Here is a 25,440-nt window from a genome sequence, read left to right as displayed (position 1 = left end):
GGTCTCCTATGATGGTTGAACATCTCAGGAGAATTATCATGGCGGGTACAGGAGTCTCCAGCCGGTCCATAACTGTCATGGTAACCCATCAGCTCACCACGATCGTGTTGTTTAAATGCTTTCAGTGAGGGACAGCAGGGTTTAAGCTTACAGCAGCGATTGGTGGTAGCTTTTTAAGAACAGATATCAGCTACTTAACACAGTACGCAAATGTCTTCTCTGAAGCAGGCCCAGCTCCTGAGCCTGCTGAAAACACCCTGACATGCTCCATGACAAACATATCTATCATGGAGTGTTAAAGGGTTGGGAATAAAAGGTTTATGTGAATTCATTATTGTATTGAATTTGTTTTGGCTACTAGCTACTATTTACCGTAATTTTCTTTTCTAAGACGCACTTTTTCCTCCAAAAAATTTGGTGGGTGTGTCTTATAGTCTGGATGTTTCTGCTGTGGATGAGGATGAAGTGGGGGTGCGGCAGATGAGCGGGTCACAGGAGGCAGGAGCTGGCTGCTGCGGCTAACCCTGTGCCTCATATTAAATAGAAATGAATATTCACTGCTACCCGCACCCATAGTCCCTCCCAACTCTATGCCCTGAAGCCGGCATCGAGAGGTGGGAGGGACTACGGGCATGTGGAGCAGTGAATATTCATTTCTCTTTAATAACAGGCACACTGTAGCAGCAGCAGCCGCCGGTTTCTGCAGTGGCTGGGTGATCATGAAACAAGATGGAGTAACAATGTCGCTCTGTGAAGAAATGAGAAGTGTGGCCATTCTTACCATGGTGAAGCGCTCATTCTTACAGACCATGCAGGTGACTTCAGTTTCATCTGGTATCCATTGCGTTTTTGCTGGAGGTTTGTCTGGAGGTATGAACTCTGGAGAAGACCTGTTCCTCCTGTGGACTTTATCCGGATGACCTGCTGGAGACTGCAACCGAGATCGATCTGAACCCGAAAGGACAATGATAAATGTCAGATACTTGGACCGTGAAATACTGAGCCAGAAATGTTAGCGTGCCCTGAGCCTAAAAAGCATCTTCACGTAAAAATGCACAAACCTATGCAATGACTGCAAACTAAAGCCTCCTCCATACACTTTAGACAGCTGCCGGCCTAACGATGGTTTGGTCGATCATTCGACTGGCAGTTCTCTTACCTTGCTATCCCCAGGAACACCCGTTCTGCACAGTGCTCCTGTGTTTTTTACGAGAGCATAGCCGCCAGACATCCTCAGGGAACAAAAGATTAGGCAGTTCAAAAACAGAGATGCCGAATCTTTATCTCCCCCGACAATGATCTGTCGGGGCCCTATATGAACATTAGGCTAACGTCTGTCAAACCCATCGAAAACAGTGGTTTTGTTCAACGTTAGCCTAATGTGTAAGGGGACCTTAAAGGGAACCTGTCACCTTAGAAAACACTATTTACCTGCAGATATAATGTTAAAAAGCGTTACACTGCTGAAAATTAACTTATTCCCTCCCGGGCACTGCCAGCTTTCAGTCATGGGGCGATGCAGAGAGGGCTTATTGTCACTCGCAGAATTGCTCACAATACTGTGTGAACGGCAGCTGTATGTACACCCCAACACTTTGACAGTTTGATAAGCACATGTGCCATGCACTACAAGCTGCCAAATAAAAATGTTGCGACATGCTTACAGACGCCAATAACAGTGTAGCGATCAGTGCTGTGAGGGATGACAATAACCGCTTCCTGTATCACCCCCATGACTGAAAGCTGGCGAGTCTCAGGAGGGAGTTAATTTCTCCCAGTAGCTGCTCTTTTATAATGGTGGCCAGTCAGCATTGTAACCTTATTTACCTGCAATTTAACAGCACAGCAGCTAAATAGCCTTTTACAAGGTGAAATATTTCCTTTAAAGTACCATCAATTAAATGCCAAAATTCTTACCCACATAAGGTGAATTAGTCAGCTCCGCAGTGGAGGGTAGCATTACTTGTTCTGGATCTGCAGGCTGACTGCTGCTTTCTGGAACTCGACTCACAGAATCTGGAGAAATGAATTCAATTTATCAATGCAAATGCTACCACCTGCTACAGCTACGTGAATGGAGTAATACAGGAAATCGGCCAGATAAATGTTTCTTTCTCGTTCATAGCATTGGAGATGCAGAAGCATGGTATAGGCCCAGCCACTAGGCAGGAAAAAAATTAAGTGTTGGCTCTGCATGGCGGGCTATAACCTCTTAAACACTAGACATCTCAGTTTTTGTCTAGTTTCTTTAATAGGCCTGCATCAGGTCTGCTGCATTTTTGCACTATACTTTCATTTTGTGAGGTGGTGCCAATTTCCCCTACTTCTCTTCTTTTATAGTCCAGAAAGGCCACAGGGGGAGCACCACATTAGTAAAACATCCCAGTATCTCCACTACTGCGTGAGGCCACAAAAAGGTAGTGACACTGGAGTGCCCTCCGGTAAAGGACAGGTGAGTATTCCAACATCCTCCCCTCTAATTTCCACAGTGGAAATTTTATGTGTAGTCGATCTGTGGGTAGCATTCAGTTTTAGGTTTTCTGCTTCCTTTATATTAATCCTCGGAAATCCTCTGCTCCAGTGTTCCAGTACACCGCTTCTCTGAAGCTGATAACGATTATTTCTAAAGAACTTTCTTCTTTTGTATGGGTTCCCTTGCCACTATTGCCAGTCACAAAATCTTAAACATTCTTTTAGATACCCCCCAGCAGTCTCGAATGTGAACAGGGTCTACTGAAGTTCCAAGCTTCTGCGGGGACTTGGCCACAACTGCTGTTAACCTGGCCCCACGATCATCTCGTCACTTCAGAGAGAGGCAGCATCATTATAATGTCCCGAACGTTGATTTTCAGGAGGAAGAAGGATTTATCACTATTAGTATGCCAAGCTGTCCCCCAGCATGCTAAATCTTAATGAGGGACAGTGAAGTATACTTTCCTCGCTAACGTTGAGTCATCCTCACCGTCTAGAATGGTTGACAATGATGGCACTTGGTGTTTTTTCTTAATTTTGTCCTGCTTGCCAAAGAAATAGGAGGCTTCTGAGAAGCATGTCCTCCTCCAATGGTTCCTCAGGGGTGCACTAGAGTCACAACCTTTTCTTTATCCAACATGGAATCCTGAAGTGAGTAAGTAGATTGCTACAGTTGTGCTTTCGGCTGGCCAAGTAGATTGCCGCAAATGTACTTTCCTAATCACAGGCTTCCCTGAACTGCTAACAGCAGGAGCATGCAGCGCCTCTAAAAAGCTCAGAGATCCTTTTCTTCCTCTGTGGAGGAACCAATTCCTTAGTAATCATCCAGAGCTACTACTTTGCTACTATCTGATGCAGCATCCCTTGGTGACGCACTGGATAAGTAGATTGACACTACTCAAAGCGGATTTCATAGTGGCGGACAACAAATTACACCCATTTTTGCTGCTGCTTAAGACAGGTAGGTTTTCTATTTACCAGGTGTGTCAGCTATACTGTGGCCCAATTTCTTCAACCTCTCAACAAAATTTTGCTACTCTACGAGACTTCCTAGGAGTCTGCATGAGTAGCTGCCAATTAAAATCGCTAAATAGACTGTTAGTTGCTGCTTCGTTTGTCGAAGATCTTGGACCATACATTCAACAAAGTCTTCAGATTAGTTAAAATGCCATAATAAAACCATCAATTTTCTCAGCCATCCAGAATTTTCTTGTTTCTTTCCATTAATCTATTTCTATCAGGAATGACAAGAGAGTCCTTTAGTTCCTTCTAGCCTAACGGACTCGCATAGCATTCTCATGCGGAACAGCTTTGACCTTCACCTGGAGGATATCCTCAGCAACAGGTTTTTTACCCCCACTAGAGCCTTACTCTCAAAATAGTTTAAGAATGGAAGTTTTTCCTCCTGGAGAGAGATTTGGACAGAGCCTGTGGACAGTACAGAGCCTGTGTCTGAGAAGTAGTATATGTGGGTTACACTCTGAAGCAGATTATTTACCTCTTTTATTCAGAGGACTCAACTGGACCATCCACATTTCTTCCAATCTATCCATGTCCTCAAGGGCGGCCTTGCTGGCTCGACAGATCGCTACAGTTAAGAAGTTTTCATACAGAACTGTATTGGTAGCTGCGCTTCAGGAAGAGTGACTTGTTACCGTCTGATAACTCTCATGAAATAAACACTGTTCTATTCCCTGTGGACAGTACTCAATGCCAGATTTGTTGACCTCAGTCTCGCCAAAACTCCTAGAGTCCCTATCACAAGAGAATTCTCCACTTAAATACCACATATGCTGAACACAGTCTATCTCAACGATCTACTGGTAGTGGCCACATATAGAGACCATTCCGAAGCAAGGAATTACTAGCATTCACCTTGGCATCCTCATGAGTTGCATGTTTTTCTGTCCACAAGCTAGTGCTTCTTCCTTCACTCTAAAGTGTCCAAGATGAGAGGATGTCAAATCTGCCTTCTCATGTTAATCCTGGTCTTTGCTTTAGAGATCACCACATATTCCCAATTCTATGCTTGTTCTATCTTACAATCAATTCTGTCTTTATGACTTGGGTCAGTGAAATCAGTTATCCGCATCTTGTTCTAAACCTGTACGGTTCTCATAAGGTGGGGTTCTACCATCAGACATGTCAAAAGAGCTCCTGTCAACTGGTATAGAAGGGTTAATGTTTTACCTCTCTTCCACATCTTGGTGGGGGGAGAATGGAGCGGCAGGGAGGGGGGGAATGGCGTGGCGGGGAGGATTTGTTACTGTGTGAGGAGGCCTTCTTTATGTGGACGGGGAGGGCCTGTAGCTATGGAGGGTGGGGTTGTTGCTACAGACGGCATGTTTTTAGTAGAGTAGGAGGAAACGACCAGTTCTCATTTCAATGCCATAACACCCCCCCTTAGACGTTTTGTTCAGAATATCTAGAAAAACGTGCAAACTGGTGACATAAAGTAAATTACTTATTGTCACAATTCTGCAGCCCAGATATGCACTGAGATTATGTGAAAAGCCCGGACAACCCTTTTAACTAGCCTTATAGTCTGGTATTCAAGGTTTCATACTTGATCCAGTACTTTCTTACATCATATGCAATGTTTTGAGGTTCTGCAAAAAACGGAGTTATGGGTACATGATAAACTGTGTTCATTATGACCTGTTTACAGAGGGGGCAGTGGGTGCAAATATCTAAATGAGAATTGCTTCTTATACCATTTACAGACAATGTAGTCACAGAATAATTAACAGAATTGTTTTGCTCACAAGTGTGCATTCTTTTTTCCGAGCGCTTGTTATTTGGTGGGCCTGGTCTTTCACTGGTGATCTGATAATCTGACTTTGGGCGTTGAAACCGCTACAACACAACTGACTTGCCCTTCCCTACAATAGGCAGGTGTCGACTGATTGAGATGGATACAGGTAAAGTCAAGCTTCATTTCAATTACCTTGAATGGGGGGGGGGGATTCCTTATTTTCTAGCCCTATCCATCTTGCTCCCCCCTTCCCCCCAAACTCATCTAGGCTGTCAAATACATGGTGAGGTGCAAAGTTCCTGTTGACATGTCTGTAGTCACCAGGCTTCCGCACTTGTGTGTAGTTTCCAGGTTTTTGGTAACCTTCCGCCCTTTTTTTCATTTTGGTGGAGGGTTCCCAACATGCCTCAATTTGTGTCTCTTCTCAGTCTCAAGCATACAGATTAGCTGTCAGTCCCCCTAGGCCCGCAATCATTTGTGGTGCACACTGGTCATTTCATTGGGAGAATTTTCCAACTCAGGTCTCTTCCCTTCCCCTTTCTCTCTCATGTTCTGTGGAGGGCATTCTAGTGATCCTGTTGGCTCCAGACTGACATTGCCGAGCCTTGTATTCCAACCTGGTTCATTTGATTGCCGGTGCTCCGCGGCCTCCACCTCTCCTTTTTAATCTAATTTTCAGGGTCCATGATTCTACCCATCCTTAGTGACTGTGAAAGCCAAGATTCTCAATTTCAAGGTTGTGTATTTATTCAGGGGTTGACACCAGTGTACCTTATTATCAGTGCCTTTTGGAACATTAGAACCTTATCCTTTTATGTTTGTGCTTGATATTCTCCCTTCGAGTTGCTTTGCAATGTCTTTAACAGACTTCCTTCCTGGTGGGTCGCCATCTAGTGAGGACCACTGCTATTAACGGGACCTCCAAGTTACATGCACTCTTCTGAAGATTTCCGTTCCTTGTTCTCAATCGAGGCAGGGTTATCTACCGTTATAAGAAGCCTTCTTTCCCAAAGGGTAGTTCTTTTCATATTCCGTATATAACATGATGCTTCTCTTCTGTTCTCCTTTCCACTTTCGGAGAGCTCTCACCACAGCCTGGTTTGAGCATGGCTTGTCAGTTATTTTATCAGTTAAAGAAGCCATTAAACTTTCAGGCTCTCGTTTTGTGACCCCCCCCCCCCCCCCCCGACAGGGTGCAGTGTATTTTTAAGTTTTTCTAGTGACTTTGGTCTGCAAGGAAATTCACAGCTCCATGGGTGGAGCCGCTTCTTCTCACTTTTACTTATTCACAAGGGCGGTTGTGGTCTTTCAGATGTTAAGTTCTAAGGCATTTATCCGTAAGGTCAGCAACACTGCCAATGCCTCTCTCAAAGCCAGTGCGGGTTATAAGGTGCTGCGAACTGAAAATATTCTAGGTGGGTCTTTGTTACTGCCCACCCTTTGGGACAACTGTAGGACATCCCATGGTGCTGTATAACCAAATGCTATTAACAAGAAAAAATAATTTTTGTACTTTTAGTGAAATCCCTCTTCCATTGAATACATTGGGGGGGGACACACAAAAGCCACCATGTTGTCTATGTTTCTTCCTCAGGTCAATTGAGATTGCTTTTCAGCAGAGTTGTCTTCCCTGGGTTTAGGTCATGTTGGTTAATGCTTGTTACTTGTTACATATTTTGTTTTCTCACTCTTACTGCTTTTGGCCTAAAACTGAGCAGCGAAGAGATGATCATTCAAAAGAGATAGCATAGCATCACGGTGCAGAAACAACAATATTTTTCTACCTAATGTAAGCCTCAGTGGTGGGGCCTATACCATGGTGGAGTTTCCTCAAGTGTATTCATTGAAAAAGAGATTTTACGCCAAGAATAAAAATACAATTTTCTGTAAGGCTGAACATGACAAGTTCTGAATGGTGTAGACACAGTTCCTTGGTTAGGGTTACATGGAGCATTTCCTACACAAACTTCTACAAACCTGCTCACATGTTATCATGCAAATCCACCGACAGTTTTAACATGTTCTGTGCCAAAGATCACGACAATGCAGCTCAATAATCGCAGCTGGCCTGGCTTCAGCAGAGAACAGGAATTTTAAGAGTAACCTTGCTCAAGGAAGGAAAACTTTTTGGGCAAGCAGAGCTCCATAAATCTGAATATTCAGTTAGTTTTGCGGGTAAAATGAGACCACGGCAGATTGGTGCATACTTTGTCAAGCTTGGGAAGCTCTTGGGCCATTTCGTATGGGAGATGTTACAATAACAATCGCTTATGGAGGTCCTTTACTAAAAGAGTCTGTCAGATGACAATTTCCCTTTAGGATGGCTGTCTGCAATGGGCGTCAGTTTGTTTATGGATCTCCAAGACATCATCAAGATAGCAGCAAGAAAATCAGTTTCTTTCATTTAAATGAATCATTCCTTGAAGCTCCTTCCAGATTAATGGTAACTTCTGCATCAAATTTTTTCCAAGTGTGAATTTACCTGACTAGTAAAATGTGTTGGCCTATAAATGAGAATTTGGAAGAAAAGACTTGTCGAAATTCAATAATAGTATGATGGATAATGGATTTTCTACATGATGCAATCAATTTAACAGAGGGAAGAGAAGCCTGAAAACAAAAAAGGTGCAACCTGGTATTCTATATTTTAGCTTAAAACATAAAAAAAAACAAAGTGAGACTGAAAAAATTGAAAGAACAAATTGGCAACGGAAAGGTAAACCTAGAAGATGCCAGATATAAAATACACAGTTGTACAACTAGCGCCAGACATGCTCGTGTCCAGTATGCCGCCATACTTGCAGTGGCTTGCGAAAGTATTCACCCTCTCTTGGCTTTTTAGCTATTTTGTTACATTACATCCTGTGTGTAAATATTTCTGTAATCCGATTTGTGTGTAATGCATCAGCACAAAATAGTCTAAGTTGGTGAAGTGAGAAAAATATAGGAATAAATCACATTTATGGGCTTAAATAACTAAAAAGTTGGCATGTGCATACCAGTGGGGGAAAAAGGTATGTAGTAGGCATGCAATTGTGCAAGTTTTCCCACTTAAAAAGATGAGAGAGGCCTATAATTGACATCATAACACAACTATGAGTCAAAATGAGAAAAATCTAGAAAATCACCTTGTCTGATTTGGCAAGACAAGATTAATTTTGCAAATTATGGTGGAAAATAAGTTTCTCCTATGCCTCATTGGGGGACACAGGACCATGGGTGTTATGCTGCTGCCACTAGGAGGACACTAAGTGAACACAGAAAGATTAACTCTTTCTCTGCAGTATACACCCTCCTGCTGGATCAAATTGAACCAGTTATTGCTTAGTGTCTGTAGGAGGCACTTGGTTTTGGCTTCAGATCCCAACTTTTTTATTTTCCCTTTTGATTTTTCTGTAAATTTTTATTTTGTAACTGAATGAAGGAAGCGACAGATCCTTTCAAGGGTCCGATCTCCCCCGAATCATCAACAGGCGAGAACGCGGAGTGTCGCCTCCCCGTACCCTCTCCTGCGACTGGGTCATGCCTGAGCTCACTTTAGGGGCGACGGTTCCTTCACGGTCCCGATCTCCCCAGCATACCCCAGATACCAGCAGCAGGCGAGCACATGGAGTCACCCCTATGTATCCTCTCCTGGAGCCAGGCCTATAGCCGGACAACGTGCCCTGTTCCAAGGATATAGAGAGGCCCCCACCATGGTGTCCGTGCAGCCCCCATTGCATCACCACTGATTGAAAGAGGATGATGGAAGGAGGCAAAAAGTCCCTCTCCTCCCCCCTGGCTAAGGGGATGGTGGATTGAGGGGGCGTTCAATGACCAGCAACACCGCAGCTCCAGCTCTGCTACATCACCTGGTCTGTGAGTATGACTGCGGCTGGCACCACCCAGATGCAGAAGGGGTCCTTGTCCTTGGGGGAAGGGGGGTGGTGTCCTGGTGTCCAGCGGTGTTTTACACCGTTTTTGGGCCCTATCGGTTTGCGCCCCTGCCTGCGTTCATTTCCGACAGGCTTCATAAATTTAGTCCCCGGCTTCCAGTAGGCCTAGGCTGCGATTTGCTTGGCACCACCCATGCTTCTGGCACTTCTCGTCCTAAACGAGAGGCCCCCTTCTGCTCTCGGCGGCCATTTTCCTACACCTCAGAGCAGGATTGGGGAGCCTGCTTACTGACAGCAGGGACACACAGAACAGCAGCGCTGACAGAAGCGCTGCATGGAGTGAGGACACAGACACCTTCCCTGGGGACACGAGCAGGACCTGGGTAAGCTAAATCCTCTGGAGCTGAGAGCTTAACCCCTTCTCAGCACATGCTATACACTTTCTCTATAACTTTCAAGGGTACACTAGGTCTCCATCTAAGGAGTCCAAAAAGGATAACAAAACACACTGTTTTTTGCCTCAAGTACCACTTGCAATACTGCCCTGCTCTGGTCACAATACACCACGAAGACGGAGGAGATCTCCAATCACCAACATAAAAGACCGAGGGGATCTCCAAACACCACCATGAAGACTGAGGGGATCTCCAAACACCACCATGAAGACCAAGGGGATCCCCAAACAAGTCAGGGATAAAGTTGTTGAGAAGTACAAGTCAGGGTTGGGCTATAAAAAAAAATCCCAATCTCTGATGATCCCAAGGAGCACCATCAAATCCATTATTATCAAATGGAAAGAACAAGGTAACACAACAAACCTGCTAAGAGATTGCGCCCCCAAAACGCTTAGCCCGGGCAAGAAGAGCATTAATTGGAGAGGCAACACAGAGACAAAAGGTAATGCTGAAGGAGCTGCAGAGTTCCCAAGCACAGAATCGAGTATCTGTGAATACAACCACAAGCTGTACACTCCATAGAGATGGCTTTTATGAAAGAGTGGCTAGAAAAAGTGTTTACTTACACAAAAAAATGTAAAGCTTGTCTTGAGTTTTGGCATGTGAGAGACTCCCCAAACATATGGAGGAAGGTGCAGAGGTCAAATAAGACCAAAATTTAATTTTGGCCAACAAGGAAAACGGCAAAAACCAACACAGCTCATCACCCCAAGAACACCATCCCCAAAGTGAACCATGGTGGTGGCAGCATCATGCTGTGGAGATTTTTTTTGGCAGCAGATACAAGGCCAATGGATGGTGTGAAATACAGGGACATATTTGAGCAAAACTTGTTTCAGTCTGTCAGTGATTTGAGTCTGGGTTCACCTTCCAATAAGACAATGACCCAAAGCATATTGCTAAAGCAACACTTGAGTGGTTTAAGGGGAAACCTGTAAATGTTTTGGAGTGACCTAGTCAAAGCCCAGAACTTAAACCAATTGAGAATCTGTGGTCACACTTGAAGATTGCTGTTACAGAGGAACCTTTCTAACTTGAAGGAGCTGGAGCAGTTTTGCCTTGATGAATGGGCAAAAATCCCAATGGCAAGATGTGGAAAGCAACATAGACACTTATTTAAAGTGACTTGCAGCTGTAATTTCCACAAAAGGAGGCTCTACAAAGTACTGAGTTTAGGGGGTGAATAGTTATACACACTGAAGTTTTCAGTAAATTTATCCTACTTGTTTATTGCTTCACAATAAAAATAAAACAAAATGTTCTCAATTGTAGGCATTTTCTTTACATGAATTGATACAAACCCTCAAAAAATATATGAAATTCCAGGTTGTACAGTAGCAAAACACAAAAAATGTAAAGTGAGGGTTAATACTTAATACAAGCCACTGTATATCATCAGGATAATTTATCCCAGCGGGTTCCCAAATGATTCACAAAAGTAGAAACTAACCAGTGCGTTTTTCTCTGAAAGAGAACGGGATGTCTAAGGCTTTGCTAGCATAAGTGCACAGCAACGTGTCCACATCTTCAACTGAAAAGGTGAAATCTGGCTCAATAAGAAGCTGCTGCAAGGTCTTTATGGCAACCGATACCCACTCTATCTTCATGTTCATTAGCAACTGCTCGACTATCAGTAACGGGCTGGACATGAGATGTTCATAGTCCGAATGAGCCAACTCAGGAAGTGCCAGTAATACCTGAAAGAAAGTGGTTAGCCTTTAAGAAGTCATATTAGGCAACAGAGTTAAGAGCAGCTACAATCAACATTTACAACTGTGCTGGACCTACAAATGCCATGGTTTTAGAAGCTGGATATTTGGTTTAAATGGATTTTCCCAGGGAAAAAAAAAAAAAAAAAACATTATTGAGCTTTAATCCCTATCAGCCAGAAGAATACAGGGAGGGGATCATTCACTTTGTACTGTTAATTGTTGGTTGTCCTAGGGCTAACCCCTTCACGACCTTGGGATTTTCAGTTTTCGCTTTTCCCTCCCTTTTTCCCCAAAGCCAAAACCTTTTATTTTTCTGTCAATAATGATAAGTGAGGGCTTGCTTTTTGCAGGACAAGTTGCACTTTTGAACAGCAGCATTGATTTTACTATATCGTGCACTGGAAAACAGGGAAAGATGCGATTAAATTGCAAAAACAAAGTGCAATTCCACAATTTTTTTTTCCCCCTATGTTCACTATATGCTAAAACTGACCAGACATTATGATTTCCCAGGTCATTACGAGTTCACAGATACCAAACATATAAAAGGTTCTTTTCAATTTACAGGAAAGATATATATCTTTGTACCGTGTTAGCCAGTAGATAGAAGAATATTTAGAATTGAGAGTCCTCAGTGGTTGATACCTTTTAATGGCTAACTGAAAAGACGGTAATAAATTGCAAGCTTTCGAGACTACGCAGGTCCAGCCTGATGAAGAGACCTGCGTAGTCTCGAAAGCTTGCAATTTGTTACCATCTTTTCAGTTTGCCATTAAAAGGTATCAACCACTGAGGACTCTCAATTCTAAATATTCTTTTTAATTTAGGCAGTGAAAAAAATAAAATAATGTTTGTTAAAAAAACAAAAAAAACAAAAACACACCATTATCCGAGACTTGTAGCATCTCCATTTTTCAGAATCTGGTGAGGTCTTATTTTTCCATGCCGTGGTGCCTTTTATTTCTACCAATTTGGGATAGATATGTTTTGATCTCCTGCTATTTCATTTTATTCCAATGTTGCGGTGACCAAAATAAAAACGTAATTCTGGAGTTTTGATTTTTTTCTCGTTACGCAGTTTACTGATCGGATTAATTTACTTTATGTTATGATAGATCGGGCGATTCCGAACCCAGCGATACCAAACGTATATATTTTTTTTAATTTTTTTTATTCTGAATAGGGCAAAAGAGGGATTTTGGGTTCTTACCGTAAAATCTTTTTCTTGGAGCCTTCATTGGGGGACACAGATTACCATAGGTGCATGCTGCTGCTGCTAGGAGGCTGACACTATGCAAAACAAAAAACTTAGCTCCTCCCCGGGAGTATACACCCACCGACAGGCACCAAGTACCTCAGTTGGTGAGAAAGTAGTAGGAGAAGCAACCAAAAAATATCAACATATGTACTAACCCAACAAGGGACTCGAAGACCCAACACGGTACAACTTAAACAGGGAGGGTGCTGTGTCCCCCAATGAAGGCTCCAAGAAAGAGATTTTACGGTAAGAACCCAAAATCCCTCTTTTTTTATCGCCTTATTGGGTGGACACAGATTACCATGGGACATTCTAAAGCAGTCCCGAGGATGGGAACAGCCATAAAGGAACGAAAGAAGGAAGGGCTCATGTCGGTCGATGTGCTACCGCCGCCTGCAGAACCTTCCTACCAAGAGCTGCATCAGACGAGGCCTGGGTATGAACCCTATAGAACCTCGCAAAGGTGTGCAAAGACGACCAGGTCGCAGCTCTGCAAAGTTGTAAGGCCGAAGCCTGGTGTCGCAAAGCCCAAGAAGCCACTACGGCCCGGGTGGAGTGGGCTCTCACTCCCGGAGGGGGCCGTTTTTCCTGAAGTCGGTAGGCCTTCAGAATGGTAGAACGAATCCAGCGAGCAATCGTGGATTTGGATGCCGGAAGCCCTTTCCGGCGACCTTCAGAGATGACAAGCAGGGAATCGGATTGGCGAAAAGAAGCGGTCCTGGCAAGGTAGACACACAAGGCTCTCACTACATCCAGTTTGTGGAGCGACTTTTCCAGAGGATGAGCAGGCGCAGGACAAAATGATGGAAGGACGATATCTTCGTTAATGTGAAAGGGGGATACCACCTTTGGAAGGAAGGAAGGAACTGGCCTGAGAACGACCTTATCTTGGTGGAGGATTAGGTATGGGGAACGACAGGATAAAGCCGCCAGCTCAGAAACACTCCTGGTGGATGTAATGGCGATTAGAAAAGCCACCTTCCATGAGAGAAGGGACAGAGGAATGTCATAGATTGGTTCGAACGGCGCCTTTTGGAGAGCGCCAAGAACGAGATCCCACGGATCTATCGGAGAATGATGAGGAGGAGCCACATGGGCGACTCCTTGGAGAAAAGTCTTCACCTGCGGTAAGGAAGCCAGATCCTTCTGGAAGAGGATTGCCAGGGCAGACACCTGACCTTTGAGGGTACTGAGAGACAGGCCCGCATCCAAACCGGACTGGAGGAAGCCAAGTATGGATGGAATGGAGAACGACAATGGAAAAACATCGTTATCATCACACCAACGGAAAAATGCCTTCCAGTACCTATGGTAAATGCGGGAGGAGGCTGGCTTCCTAGCTCTTGATCATGGTTTGAATGACCCGGCTGGAAAACCCTGATTCTCTCAGAATTGCGGCCTCAACGGCCATGCCATTAAACTCAGAGACTGAGAATTCTGGTGGTAAGGGGGCCTTGTGAGAGAAGATCTGGACGGTCTGGAAGCCTCCAGGGGATGTCCGCGAGCATGTTCACCAACTCCACGTACCAAGGACGTCTTGGCCAGTCTGGAGCCACCAGAATGACTGGGATGCCCTCTGACGTTATCTTTTTGACCACCCTTGGGATTAGGGCAAGGGGAGGAAACAGGTAAGGCAGTTGGAACTGGGACCACGGAATTACCAGGGCGTCGCAACCGACGGCTAGAGGATCCCTGGACCTGGCTACAAAGAGGAACTTTGTTGTTCATCCGAGATGCCATGAGATCGACGTTCGGGGTGCCCCAACGCTGGCATATCTGATTGAAGACTGTGGGATGAAGGGACCATTAGCCTGACGCTAGACCCTGGCGACTTAAGAAGTCGGCTGCCCAATTCTCCACCCCTGGAATGTGAATGGCGGAGATCGCCGGAACGTAACGCTCTGCCCCACGCAGTATCCTTGCCACTTCAGACATTACCTGCCTGCTGTGAGTACCGCCCTGGTGGTTTATGTACGCCACGGCCGTGGCGTTGTCTGCCTGAATGCGGACTGGTTTGCCTACGAGGAGAGGCTGCCAACGAAGGAGAGCAAGGAAGATTGCTCTGATCTCCAGAAGGTTGATGGGAAGAAGAGCCTCCTGGGCGTTCCAGCTCCCTTGGGCCGTTTTCCGATGGTAAACCGCCCCCCATCCCAGGAGACTGGCATCGGTGGTGATGACTTGCCACTGAGGCAGAAGAAAGGACTGACGCCGGCAAAGTCCACCAAGTCAGCGATTGTCTGACTCTGAGCGGAAGGAGAATGGGGCGGTCCAGAGAAAACGAAGTCTTGTCCCAGACTGAAAGGAGGAACAGCTGGAGAGGGCGAGAGTGAAATTGTGCGAAAGGCACTGCTTCCATGGAAGCTATCATCTTCCCCAGGACCCTCATGCAGGACCGAAGGGGCATGATCCTCGAGCGTTTTAGGGATCGGATTCCCTTGCAAAGGGTTGAAAACTTGTCCCTCGGTAGAAACACCCGGGCTACATTCGTGTCGAATTCCATGCCCGGTCAGACGCTGGGTAGGGTGCAGGATGGACTTCTGCTTGTTGACTATCCATCCGAGAGCATCCAGGGTTATCTGAAGACTTTGAAGACAGTCTTGGGGGATGAGCCCTTGATCAGGAGATCGTCCAGATAAGGGATGATGAGAATCCCCCTGGATCGAAGGATGGCCATGACTGTTGCCATTACTTTCGTAAAGACACGGGGAGCGAAGGCCAGGCCGAAGGGAAGGACCGCGAACTGATAGTGATTGTCCTGAATCGCAAAGCGGAGGAATCTCTTATGTTGCAGACAAATAGGGATGTGGAGGTAGGCATCCTGTATGTCGACAGAGCAGAGGAACTCTCCGGGTTCCATCGAGGCTATTACCGAGCGCAGGGACTCCATCTTGAAGTGGAGGACCCTCACATGGCGGTTGAGCAACTTGAGAACCAAAATTGGACGAAGAGAGCCGTCTTTTTTCGGGACTACGAAGAGATTTGAGTAGAACCATGAAAACCGCTCGTTTGAAGGAACGGGGACGACAACCCCGGCGGAAAGAAGGGAGGAGACGGCCTGAAGGAACCCTGGAATCTGGGACCGCTGTCTTGGGGGTCGAGACAGGAAGAAGCAACTATTTGTGAGGGAAGAAAATTCGATTTTGTAACCGGAAGTGGTGATTTCCCTGACCCAAGTGTCGTCGACAACAGACAGCCAAGCGTCCTTGAAAAAGGAAAGTCTGCCTCCCACCCTGGAAGAATTTCCAGGTGGGGGTGACCCGTCACTTAGAGGAAAATCTGCCGGACCAGGAGCCTGAAGACCTGGTGGGCTGGTCTCTTGACCTCCAGCGGGGAGCGGGTTTATATGATGGTTTCCTCCGGTCCCTGGAAGCGGAGGGCTGGTCCTGCTGGGATGAACCTTCTGTGGAAGCGAAGAGGCGAAAGGACCTAAACGGCCGAGCAGCCTTTTTGTTGAAAAACCTTCTAGGCCGGGACTGAGGAAGAGAGGTACTTTTACCACCAGTGGCATCCGAAATTATCTGATCCAGCTTGGCGCCAAAGAGCCTAGAGCCGTAAAAAGCCAGGTTGGTGAGCGACTTTTTAGAGGTGGTGTCCGCACTCCACGACTTCAACCAAAGGATGCGGCGTATGGCTACTATGATGCTGCTAGCTCTTGCTACACACCCAGCCGCGTCCAAGGAGGCGGCCAAAAGGTATTTACCTGAATGATTAATTTGATCTGCCAAATCTGCCAGCTCGTCCTGAGGTGCTGCCGCTAAGATGCCCTTGAGAAGAATTTTTCCCCAAGCTGAAATAACCTTGGCCACCCAGGCGGAGGCGAAAATAGGATAGAGGGAGGCGCAGGATGCCTCAAAAATTGACTTAGCCAGAGATTCTATTTGCCTGTCCATCGGATCTTTAAGCGAAGCTCCGTCCGGGAGGGATAGAACAGTCTTAGAGGAAAGATGGGAAACTGGAGGATGTACCTCAGGAGCTTTGGTCCATTTCGTGACTAGATCCGCCTCGAAGGGATATAGCACATCTAAGTACTTGCGGCCTGAAAAACGTTTCTCAGGGTGTTCACAGTGATTGGTTAAGGAGGTGTCGAACTCCTTGTGATTAGGAAAGGTTCGAGGGGGAGGCCTCGCTCGCTTAAAAGAGACAGAGCATTCCTGAGGAGGTGCCTTATCTTCCTTTATTTTGAGAGTTTGGAAGATAGCTGATATGAGACTATCTACCATGTCCCGAGTTCTAGCCATGTTGTCCGCCTCTGAGTCAGATCCGGATTGGGAATCATCGTCTGACCTATGGTCTGCTGATGAGGGAGACGAGGAGCGTAGCCTGGGTGAAGCAGAAGAACCTTGCGAGCTGGAAGAAGAGCCAGACAGAGCCCACTTCCTAGAATCTCTACCTGGCCTGTCTGCTTGAAGGTCGCGGTCGGGTGCAGGCGACTCACTGTGAGGGGCGATCGGCGCACAGGTGGCTGTAGATAGCTGAGGTAACCGTTCTAAGACCTGGACCAGAGACTGAGAGACTTTAGTCAAATCAGAGACTGACTGAGATATTGCAACGGCCCACTTAGAGGGTGGCGTGCTCTCATTTCGGGACTCGGAGTGCTCCTGGGGGGGGGGGGGGGGGGCAGACATGGCGGAAGGGCAGCAAGACGGGCAGAAAGGAGATGACTGACCTGATGCCCACTTCTTTTTACAGCGCGCGCAGGCGTAGTGAATAGCGGTGGGTCTGGAACAGAGAGCCCTTGCAGAGTTGGGCATAAGTCTATGCGGCAGTAGCACTAAGCTAACAGGGAACTGCCGTGGGAAGCTAAGCTAGCGTCAAACTATAGCAGTGCTGAGCCTACCGAGGTTCAGATGCGGAGCAAACACCTTGTGTCCCCCAAGAAGAGATCCGGAGAAGGGAGAGAAAGTGATCTCAGAAATGCCAGAAAAACGCTAGCGGTGGGCGGAGCTTAACGGCTGAGCCGCGTGATTGGATGAAGACAGAGGGGGGGCGCGGCTAGAGGGAGAGACTGATGGCGCTGAAGAGAAAGCAGCCCCGTGATGGGCTGAAAAAGGCGCGAATAAAGCGCGCGCAGAGAGGAGGAAGAAGCTTTGCCAAAGTGAAAGTGAAAGTTAAAGCGCTTCTCCCCCTGAGGCTAATGTCGGACGGCGTACCCGGCGCGCGCGATGCTGCAGACATATGAAAGAAGGTAACTGCTGCCCGCCGAGAAGAAACACCGGTGAACTCCCTCAGAGCAGAGCGATGGCAGGGGAGACGCGCGCCCGGGGGACAAGGGGGCGGGAAATTCAAACCGGCTATTATAGGAGCCAGTCCTGAAAACTGCCATGTGAACAGAACGCAGGGTGGAAGACTCAAACAGGGGCCAAGCTCCCCCAGTGACTGCTACTAGATGCCTGTGTCACGCTGCGGTACTGAGGGGGTCAGCATAGGTCCAGGTGAATGCGGGGCTGTAGGGGACATTCAGACAGCTTACCTGATGTCCCTGAGGATGGTGACCGTAGGGGCCCACGAATAGAGAGCAGGCCGCTGGGCGCGAAAACCGGATTACTTACCGGTAATACTCTTTTGTAGAGTCCACGACAGCACCCACTGAGAGAGGGGATCCGCCCCAGGAACAGGAAACCTACAGAGAGATAAATGGGGCGGTCACCCTCGCTCCCTCAGTTTGTATTACCGAGAACAACGGAGGAACCGCCATACATGTTTTAGTCATTTTGTTTGGGCGATTCATATATCTTACCCCTATAGCCTTTACATTCGCTAAGTTTAATCATATATTAAATTCTAATTACAATCTCCACCACCAAAGGAGACCCATGTGTGAAAAATTTTTTTACGGGAGGGAAGTGAGCGGGTGCTGTCGTGGACTCTACAAGAGAGTATTACCGGTAAGTAATCCGGTTTTTCCTCTTCGCCACGACAGCACCCACTGAGAGATTTACAGAGATAATCACTTGGGAGGGCACACCGTGTTAAGGACCGATCTACCAAAGGTCAAATCCTCTGTAGAGGACAAATCTAGTCTATAGTGACTATAGAAGGTAGATGGAGAAAACCAGGTTGCAGCCTTACATATTTGTTCAATTGGGACGTTTGCTCTCTCGGCCCAGGAGGATGATATGGCTCTGGTAGAGTGTGCCTTAATCCCCAGCGGAGGGTCTTCTCCTTTTGCCAAATATGCCATTGTGATCGCATCTCTAATCCACCTGGATAATGTGCCTGTTGTAACTCCAGACCCCTTTCTGTTGCCCTGGAAGGAGACAAAAAGAGACCTACTCTGCCTCCAGGGACTGGTCCTATCAAGGTAGGCTAGTACAGCTCTCCTCACATCTAAGGTGTGATATTTCACCTCGTCCTGGTTTGACGGGTTCTCATAGAAGGAAGGTAGGCATATCTCCTGAGACCTATGAAATTTAGTTGCCCGTTTGGGAAGGTAGGACGGGTCTGTCTTCAAAATCAGTCTGTCTCGTGTTATTGACAGGAACGGAGGGTCTACTGATAGAGCATGAAGATCACTTACTCTTCTAGCTGATACTAAAGCTACTAGTGTAGCAGTTTTCAATGAGAGGCACTTCACTGATGCCGACTTTATGGGCTCAAACGGGGCCTGAGTAAAGGCATCCAAAACCAGAGTAAGGTTCCATGCCGGAAGCCGAGGAATATGCACCGGTTCTGATCGTTGACAAGCTGAAACAAAACGGTTTACCCATCTATTTGCTGCCACGTTATAGTTAAATAGGGCTCCTAGGGCCGATATATGGACCTTTAGAGTATTAACTGAAAGGCCCAATTCTCGGCCTCTTTGAAGAAACTCTAAGATGGGCGTAATGGGTACTTCACCGGCTAGTTCTGCTGGGTGAAAGGCCAGGAATTTTCTCCACACCTTAGCGTATATTCTTGTAGTAGACTCTTTCCTACTTTGTAGCAGGGTATTAATCAGGTTTTCCGAAAAGCCCTTCTGCTTCAATAGTTCCCTTTCAAATTCCAGGCCGCTAGGTGTAGGGATTTGGCCTGTGGATGGTAGCAGGGTCCCTGCGAGAGAAGATCCTGGTGCAGCGGCAGGATCCACGGGTCGGTTATTGACATGGCTCTCAGCCATGAAAACCACGGCCTTTTGGGCCAAAACGGGGCTATCAAGATGACCCTCGCCCTCTCTTGTCTTATTTTCCTGACTACTGTTGGAAGTAGAACCATTGGAGGGAAGGCATAGGCTAGCCTGAATGCCCAGGGTGCTTGGAGGGCATTTAGAATGTCTGGGTTGTCTGACCTGTAGAGCGAAGCGAACTTCTTTACGCGTCTGTTGGCTCTGGTGGCAAACAGGTCTATCTCTGGTCTGCCCCATTCTGTCGCTACTGTCTCGAAGACGTGCCTGCTGAGGACCCACTCGCCCTGATATAGGACCTGGCGACTGAGATAGTCTGCTTGAGAGTTGTCTACTCCTCTTATGTGGAGTGCCGACAAGGAGTGAAGATGTACCTCGGCTATCTCTAGGATCTCTTCCGCGATAGACATCAACGGTCCCGACCGCGTACCTCCCTGTCGGTTTATATAGGCCACTGCGGTGGTATTGTCTGTCTGGATTCTCACGTGGGTTCCTCTTAACTGCGGGAGAAATTGAGATATCACATAGTAAATTGCTTTTAGCTCCTTTACATTAGAGGAGGTTTCTATCTCATGTTTACGCCACTGGCCTTGTATCATGTGCTCCTCCAGGTGGGCCCCCCAACCCAAGGGGCTAGCATCCGTGGTGAGCACCTTGGAGGGAGTTACCCACCATTGCACTCCCTTAGACAAATTGGTAGGATTTAACCACCACTTTAGGGATTTAACAACTTCTGGCGATAGGGACATCCTCCCTTCCAACCACCCCTGCAGTCTCTCTGTTTCCTGCAGAATAGCCCACTGTAGTGTTCTAGAGTGGAACTGGGCCCATTGCACCGCTGGGATGCACGATATCAGGGACCCCAGCAAGGACATACCCTGTCTCAATGATATTACGGGTCTTCCTGTAGTATTCTGTATCTTGATTATGGCCACTGCTTTAGCGTCTGGTAGAAACCACTTCTGACTTACAGAATCTACTTGCAGGCCTAGGAACCTCTGACAGGTAACTGGTTCTAGTCTGGACTTCTCCCAGTTGATTAGCCACCCTAGCGTTTGTAGGGATGAGATAATCTTAGCCATTCTTGTTTTGCACTGAGAAACAGAATTCCCTACTACGAGCAGGTCGTCCAAGTAAAGGACCACTAGTGTGTCATTCAGCCTTACATACGACATCACTTCCAGCATCAATTTGGTAAATACCCGAGGAGCCATGGATAGCCCGAATGGCATTGCCACAAACTGGAAATGCTGAATCCGACCCTTGAACCAAACCGCTACCCGCAGGAACTTCTGGTGCTCTCGGTATATGGGTAGATGGTAATAGGCATCCTTTAGGTCCAAGACTGCCATGTAACACCTGGGAAACAAAAGTTTTATTGCAGAATTTATTGACTCCATCTTAAATGGCCTCAGCCTTAAGAAGGTATTAAGCTTCTTTAAATTTATTATGGTCCTAAAAGAGCCATCTGGTTTTGGGACTAAAAATAGAGGAGAATAAAAGCCCATTCCTTCTTCGTCCTCTGGGACCTCTATGAGGACCTGTTTAGTTAGTAATACTGCAATCTCCATCTCCAGTGCTTCCTGCTGTATCTGGGACTTCATGGAAGTCAATAGGAAGAAGTTCGGTGGATGCCGAACAAATTCTAGTTTTAGGCCCGATGAGACGATATCAATGGCCCATGGGTTCGATGTTACCTTCCCCCATTGGTGGCTGAATTCCAGTAGTCTGCCACCTACCGGTGTACTGGTATTAGCGGAACCTGTCTCCTCTGAAGGGACGCTTCCCAAATAGATTGCCCCTCTGTTTGGGGTCCTTATTTCCCCAGCAATCCTGGGGTTTAAAGTCTTTTTGCCAAACGGCGGCTTTCTGTAGGACCTACTATTAAAGGGAATATACGGGTTAGGAAAACCTTTTTTTCTCTCTCCCGCTTTTGTTAAAATCTCGTCCAGTTCCGTGCCAAATAGGTACTTACCCTGGCAGGGTATAGCACACAGTTTAGTTTTTGTCTGCGTGTCCCCTTTCCACCCCTTCAACCATAAGGCCCGCCGGCCCGCATTGGTTAGCCCTGCTGCTCTAGCCGATAAACGGAGAGAGTCCGCTGAGGAATCGGAGAGGAAGGCCGCTGCTCCTTTAATGAGGGGCATAGAGGACAGGAGTTTATTCCTGGCCACTCCGTTTTTCATATTGTCCTCTAGGTCATTCAGCCATACCAACATTGATCTTGCTGTGCACGTGGCTGCTATTGCGGGCTTAAAAGCTGCCGTACATGCTTCCCAGGATCGTTTAAGGAGTATATCGGTCTTACGATCTAATGAGTCAGCCAAAGTTCCTGAATCCTCTACTGGCAGGGAGGATCTACGAGAGGTAGAGGCCACCGCCGCATCCACTTTGGGGGCTCTCGACCAAGCTGTCAATTCCTCATTGTCAAATGGATATTTACGCTTTGACGTTAAGGGGAGGAAGGTTCTCTGCCCCTGTTTTTCCCACTCCCTTTTCACCAGCTTTTTTATAGCTGGGACCACTGGGAATGCTCGGACCTTTCTACGGGAAATGCCTGCAAACATTATGTCTTGTGGAGTCTTGGGGTCCTTACTCTCTGGTAGCCCCATGGTATTTCGGACAGACTTAACTAAGTTACTGACGCTGTCCGTAGGGAAACACACCTGCTCCTCGTCCTCTGAGGAAGGGTATTCCTGGGATCTATCAGAGTCTAGTTCCCCGGATTCTGACGGCGACTTTGACGCCGGCGAAGCTCCTCCTCTCGGTGAACTTATCTGTCTCACGGAGGAGTGACCCCCCAGACTACTGGAGCTGCCCAAGGCCCGTAGCTCTTCCCTAATTATCGCTCGGATATCCTCTTTCTTCCGTGAGGATTCCTCCTGTAAGGCCTCCTCAATACACGCTTGGCATAATCTTTTAGGGTGGCCGTCTGGGAGGGGCTGAGAACATAAGGCACACTCTCTATTTTTCGCCTTCTCTGTTCTTTTGGCCTAAAAAAGGGGGGTATGGACCAGAAAAAAGAAGGCCATCAGCTATTTATTCTGACTAAAAACACTCACCCGTGAGTCTCGTCAGCAAACTACCGGCTGCGGGGTCCGCGCCTCAGGCTGAGGCGAGGCGTGGGATGATTTCTTCTCCTTCCGTTTTTTCTCCAGGGGCTCAACTTGCCTGGAAGGTCCGCTAGATTCCTTCCTGGAGCTTCCACTTCTTCTGGTGCTGCTGCTTCTCCTTGTAGCACCGCTTTGTCTGCTGCCATGTGGGGATTCCACTGGCTGACTTAGCGGGAGCGAAGCTGGGTCATCTATGGATGACATGACTGCGCACTGGCGCTGCCTCCGTGGCTTCTTTTTATAGCCTTTCCACTTTTTTTTTTCATCCTCCAATTTTTTTTTTTTAGCCCCTTCTGCGCATGCGCGGGCATTCTCCCGCGAGCGCCGCCTCCTGCACTGATCCCGGAAGGCCTCCATACCCTTACTTCCGGGTTGCCTGCCTGGGAGCGCCGCTGGAAGCGCTGATGCAGCGGCCCCGACAGTGACACCACGGGCCCACACGTTAACCCCTCCAGGTATGACCTCCGGTAGCGCTGCCTGGCACAAACGCTCAGGCTCTTCTGCTTCCCTCGGGGGGAGGGGGGTCCCTGATATGCCTAATGGCATTGTGTAATGCGTTCGTCCCCTTCCTGGGGGGGGGGTATACGCCCCTGTCCCCTCAGTGAGCCTTGGCACCTTCTTACCCCCGGCCTCACCCGCATTACCAGCTATGGGGGGGGGGGAAACATCACCTCTCCGCCCGACGCTGCCTCCAGTCCTGGGGCCCCTGCTGCTCATATTATGCACGCAGGCGGCTACCAGACCAGGTATCCTCTTCTGCGGGTTCCTTCCTAGGAACAGGAAACCAAACTGAGGGAGCGAGGGGGACCGCCCCATTTATCTCTCTGTAGGTTTCCTGTTCCTGGGGCGGATCCCCTCTCTCAGTGGGTGCTGTCGTGGCGAAGATGAAAAGTCTTCTGTACCCGCACCATATCCCTATAGTGCAGAAGATGGCGCCATTTCTTGCTGGAAGGAGGAATGTAACCGCTGGTGACCGTCGTCTTCCTCTCAGCCCTGTCCCGGGAGAAGGGTGAGGAGGTGAACTGGCTAGGACCGGCCACCGTCATCAGCCCATAGCACCCGAGGGTGATAGGGGAAATGTCCTGCCTGCGGTCCTGAGAGTTGCGATGTGGACACTACCACATTGCTCACTCAGCCGCCTGATATGGGAAAGCAGGGTGAACTTACACCCTGTTTCCTGATGCTGAATCTGCAATCACAAGCACACGGGTCTTTGGACCCTTTGCACCCCGCGATCATGTGACAGTGGCATAGATGGGCATGGTATGTTACCCGCTTCCTGTGAACTTGTGTTACATGCCGCTGTCAGAAATTGCACTAGTGTCTGTCAGGGGCACATAACGGCTTATCAGATCAGTTCTTATGTGCCGGAAAAGGTGCATGCTGAAAGCCGGAGCCCGCATCAAAGGGGGAGTACATGCCTAAGTGTATAGCCCTACCCACACCTGACTGGCAGCTTCCTGTGGACATTGTCAGCAAGCTGCCAATCAGTGATGGGACTAACCCGTTTTGACTAAAGAAGGTCCAGATTGTGGACCAAAACGTAACATTTTTCCGGGATTGTGCATATATCCCATTAATTAGTCAGTAGAGGTGATAATCAGTTCACTGGACCCAATCTATTGGCCGCTGAATGGAAGCCCTGAAAACTGTCCTCTATAATGACAGCACCCACATATCCTGTTGATTCTTCAACCTGGTGTAACGTTACATATGTATCATGTGGCAATGATGACAGAAGAGAAGCCAGGAAGCGTCAGCCAAGGAGGTTCTTCAAGCTCCCAACCAGTGGCCAAAGAGTCGTGGGAAAATAGAGCAGTCTCCCGTTTTTACACTAATCACTTTACCTGAGATCCCAAGAATATATTCCTAATCTCATTACAACGCATCTCCAGGAGATTATCTGAAAAATGGGCCATCAAGTACTCTGATAAGAAATGACTGGCGAATATGCCCGGATTCTGCTGCAGTGCTTGCTCTGTGATGGATAAACGGAGATTGTGGTCCTCAACTCTCTTCAGCAGCTGTAAAGACAAATCACAAGAGGGAAAGGTTACCATTGCTCTCACACTGCCCTACAAGCTCCTAAAAGAAAACTATCTGCAGGAGACGTAACAACGTGAAGATCAGTTACCTGCACAGATCCCTCTGTGTCCTTATTTCCCAGTAGATGTAACAGATGCTCGTGGTATAAGTTTATGAGAAGATCCATAGGTATCGGATAAAAAACTCCCCAGTCCTCGCACAGCAAATAATCCTACAATAGATTACATAGTAAATGCAAATGATCACATCTCCGCTAACCCCTTTCAGGAGTGCGCAATTTATTTTTTTGCATTCTCGATTTTTTCTCTTTTTCTACAGGGATTTTGGGGGGGGGGGGGGGGGGGAATGGGGGTGTGTCTTATAATGTGGATATACCTTACCGAAACCGTTGTTGCAGGCCACAGACTGGGATGAGGGGGTGTTTTGGCGATGCGGGAGTGTCCGGTGCTGCTGCTGCAGGTGTCTCTGGTGCCGCGGGGGCGCTGCCGACACTTTGTAAAAGGCCAGAGCCACCGCAGTTCCATGATTTCCTGTGCGGTCGACTCCAGAAAAATGGCCGCTGGGGGCCGACGCATGAGCAGATGGATATCTCGGCACCAAGATCTCGGGAAATGAGATCTCAGCAATTCAATCTCATCTCCCGAGATCTTGGTGC

The 25,440-nt window shown here is 47.4% G+C and overlaps 1 protein-coding gene across 2 annotated transcripts in view; it reads right to left on the bottom strand.

Moving 5' to 3' along the window:
- LOC141052407 (zinc finger FYVE domain-containing protein 26-like) overlaps window positions 1-25,018 on the bottom strand; it is a 100,888-nt gene extending 75,870 nt beyond the window's left edge. Inside the window, exons 1-5 of one of the 2 annotated variants that reach the window (XM_073549636.1) lie at window positions 24,874-25,018; window positions 24,587-24,763; window positions 11,008-11,254; window positions 1,918-2,016; window positions 782-948 (exon numbers count right to left, since the gene is read on the bottom strand). In XM_073549636.1, the coding sequence (XP_073405737.1) occupies window positions 782-948; window positions 1,918-2,016; window positions 11,008-11,254; window positions 24,587-24,763; window positions 24,874-24,951 (768 nt within the window). In that variant the 5' untranslated portion in view covers window positions 24,952-25,018. The remainder of the gene's footprint in view (window positions 1-781; window positions 949-1,917; window positions 2,017-11,007; window positions 11,255-24,586; window positions 24,764-24,873) is intronic. The other variant, XM_073549635.1, reaches the window with a different exon arrangement.
- Between the last annotated feature and the right edge of the window lie 422 nt (window positions 25,019-25,440).

This window comes from Dendrobates tinctorius, unplaced genomic scaffold (genome assembly GCF_039654945.1).
Source record: "Dendrobates tinctorius isolate UK_male_01 unplaced genomic scaffold, ASM3965494v1 ptg000160l, whole genome shotgun sequence".
Classification (NCBI taxonomy): domain Eukaryota; kingdom Metazoa; phylum Chordata; class Amphibia; order Anura; family Dendrobatidae; genus Dendrobates; species Dendrobates tinctorius.
This window is presented reverse-complemented; position numbering and strand designations above follow the sequence as displayed.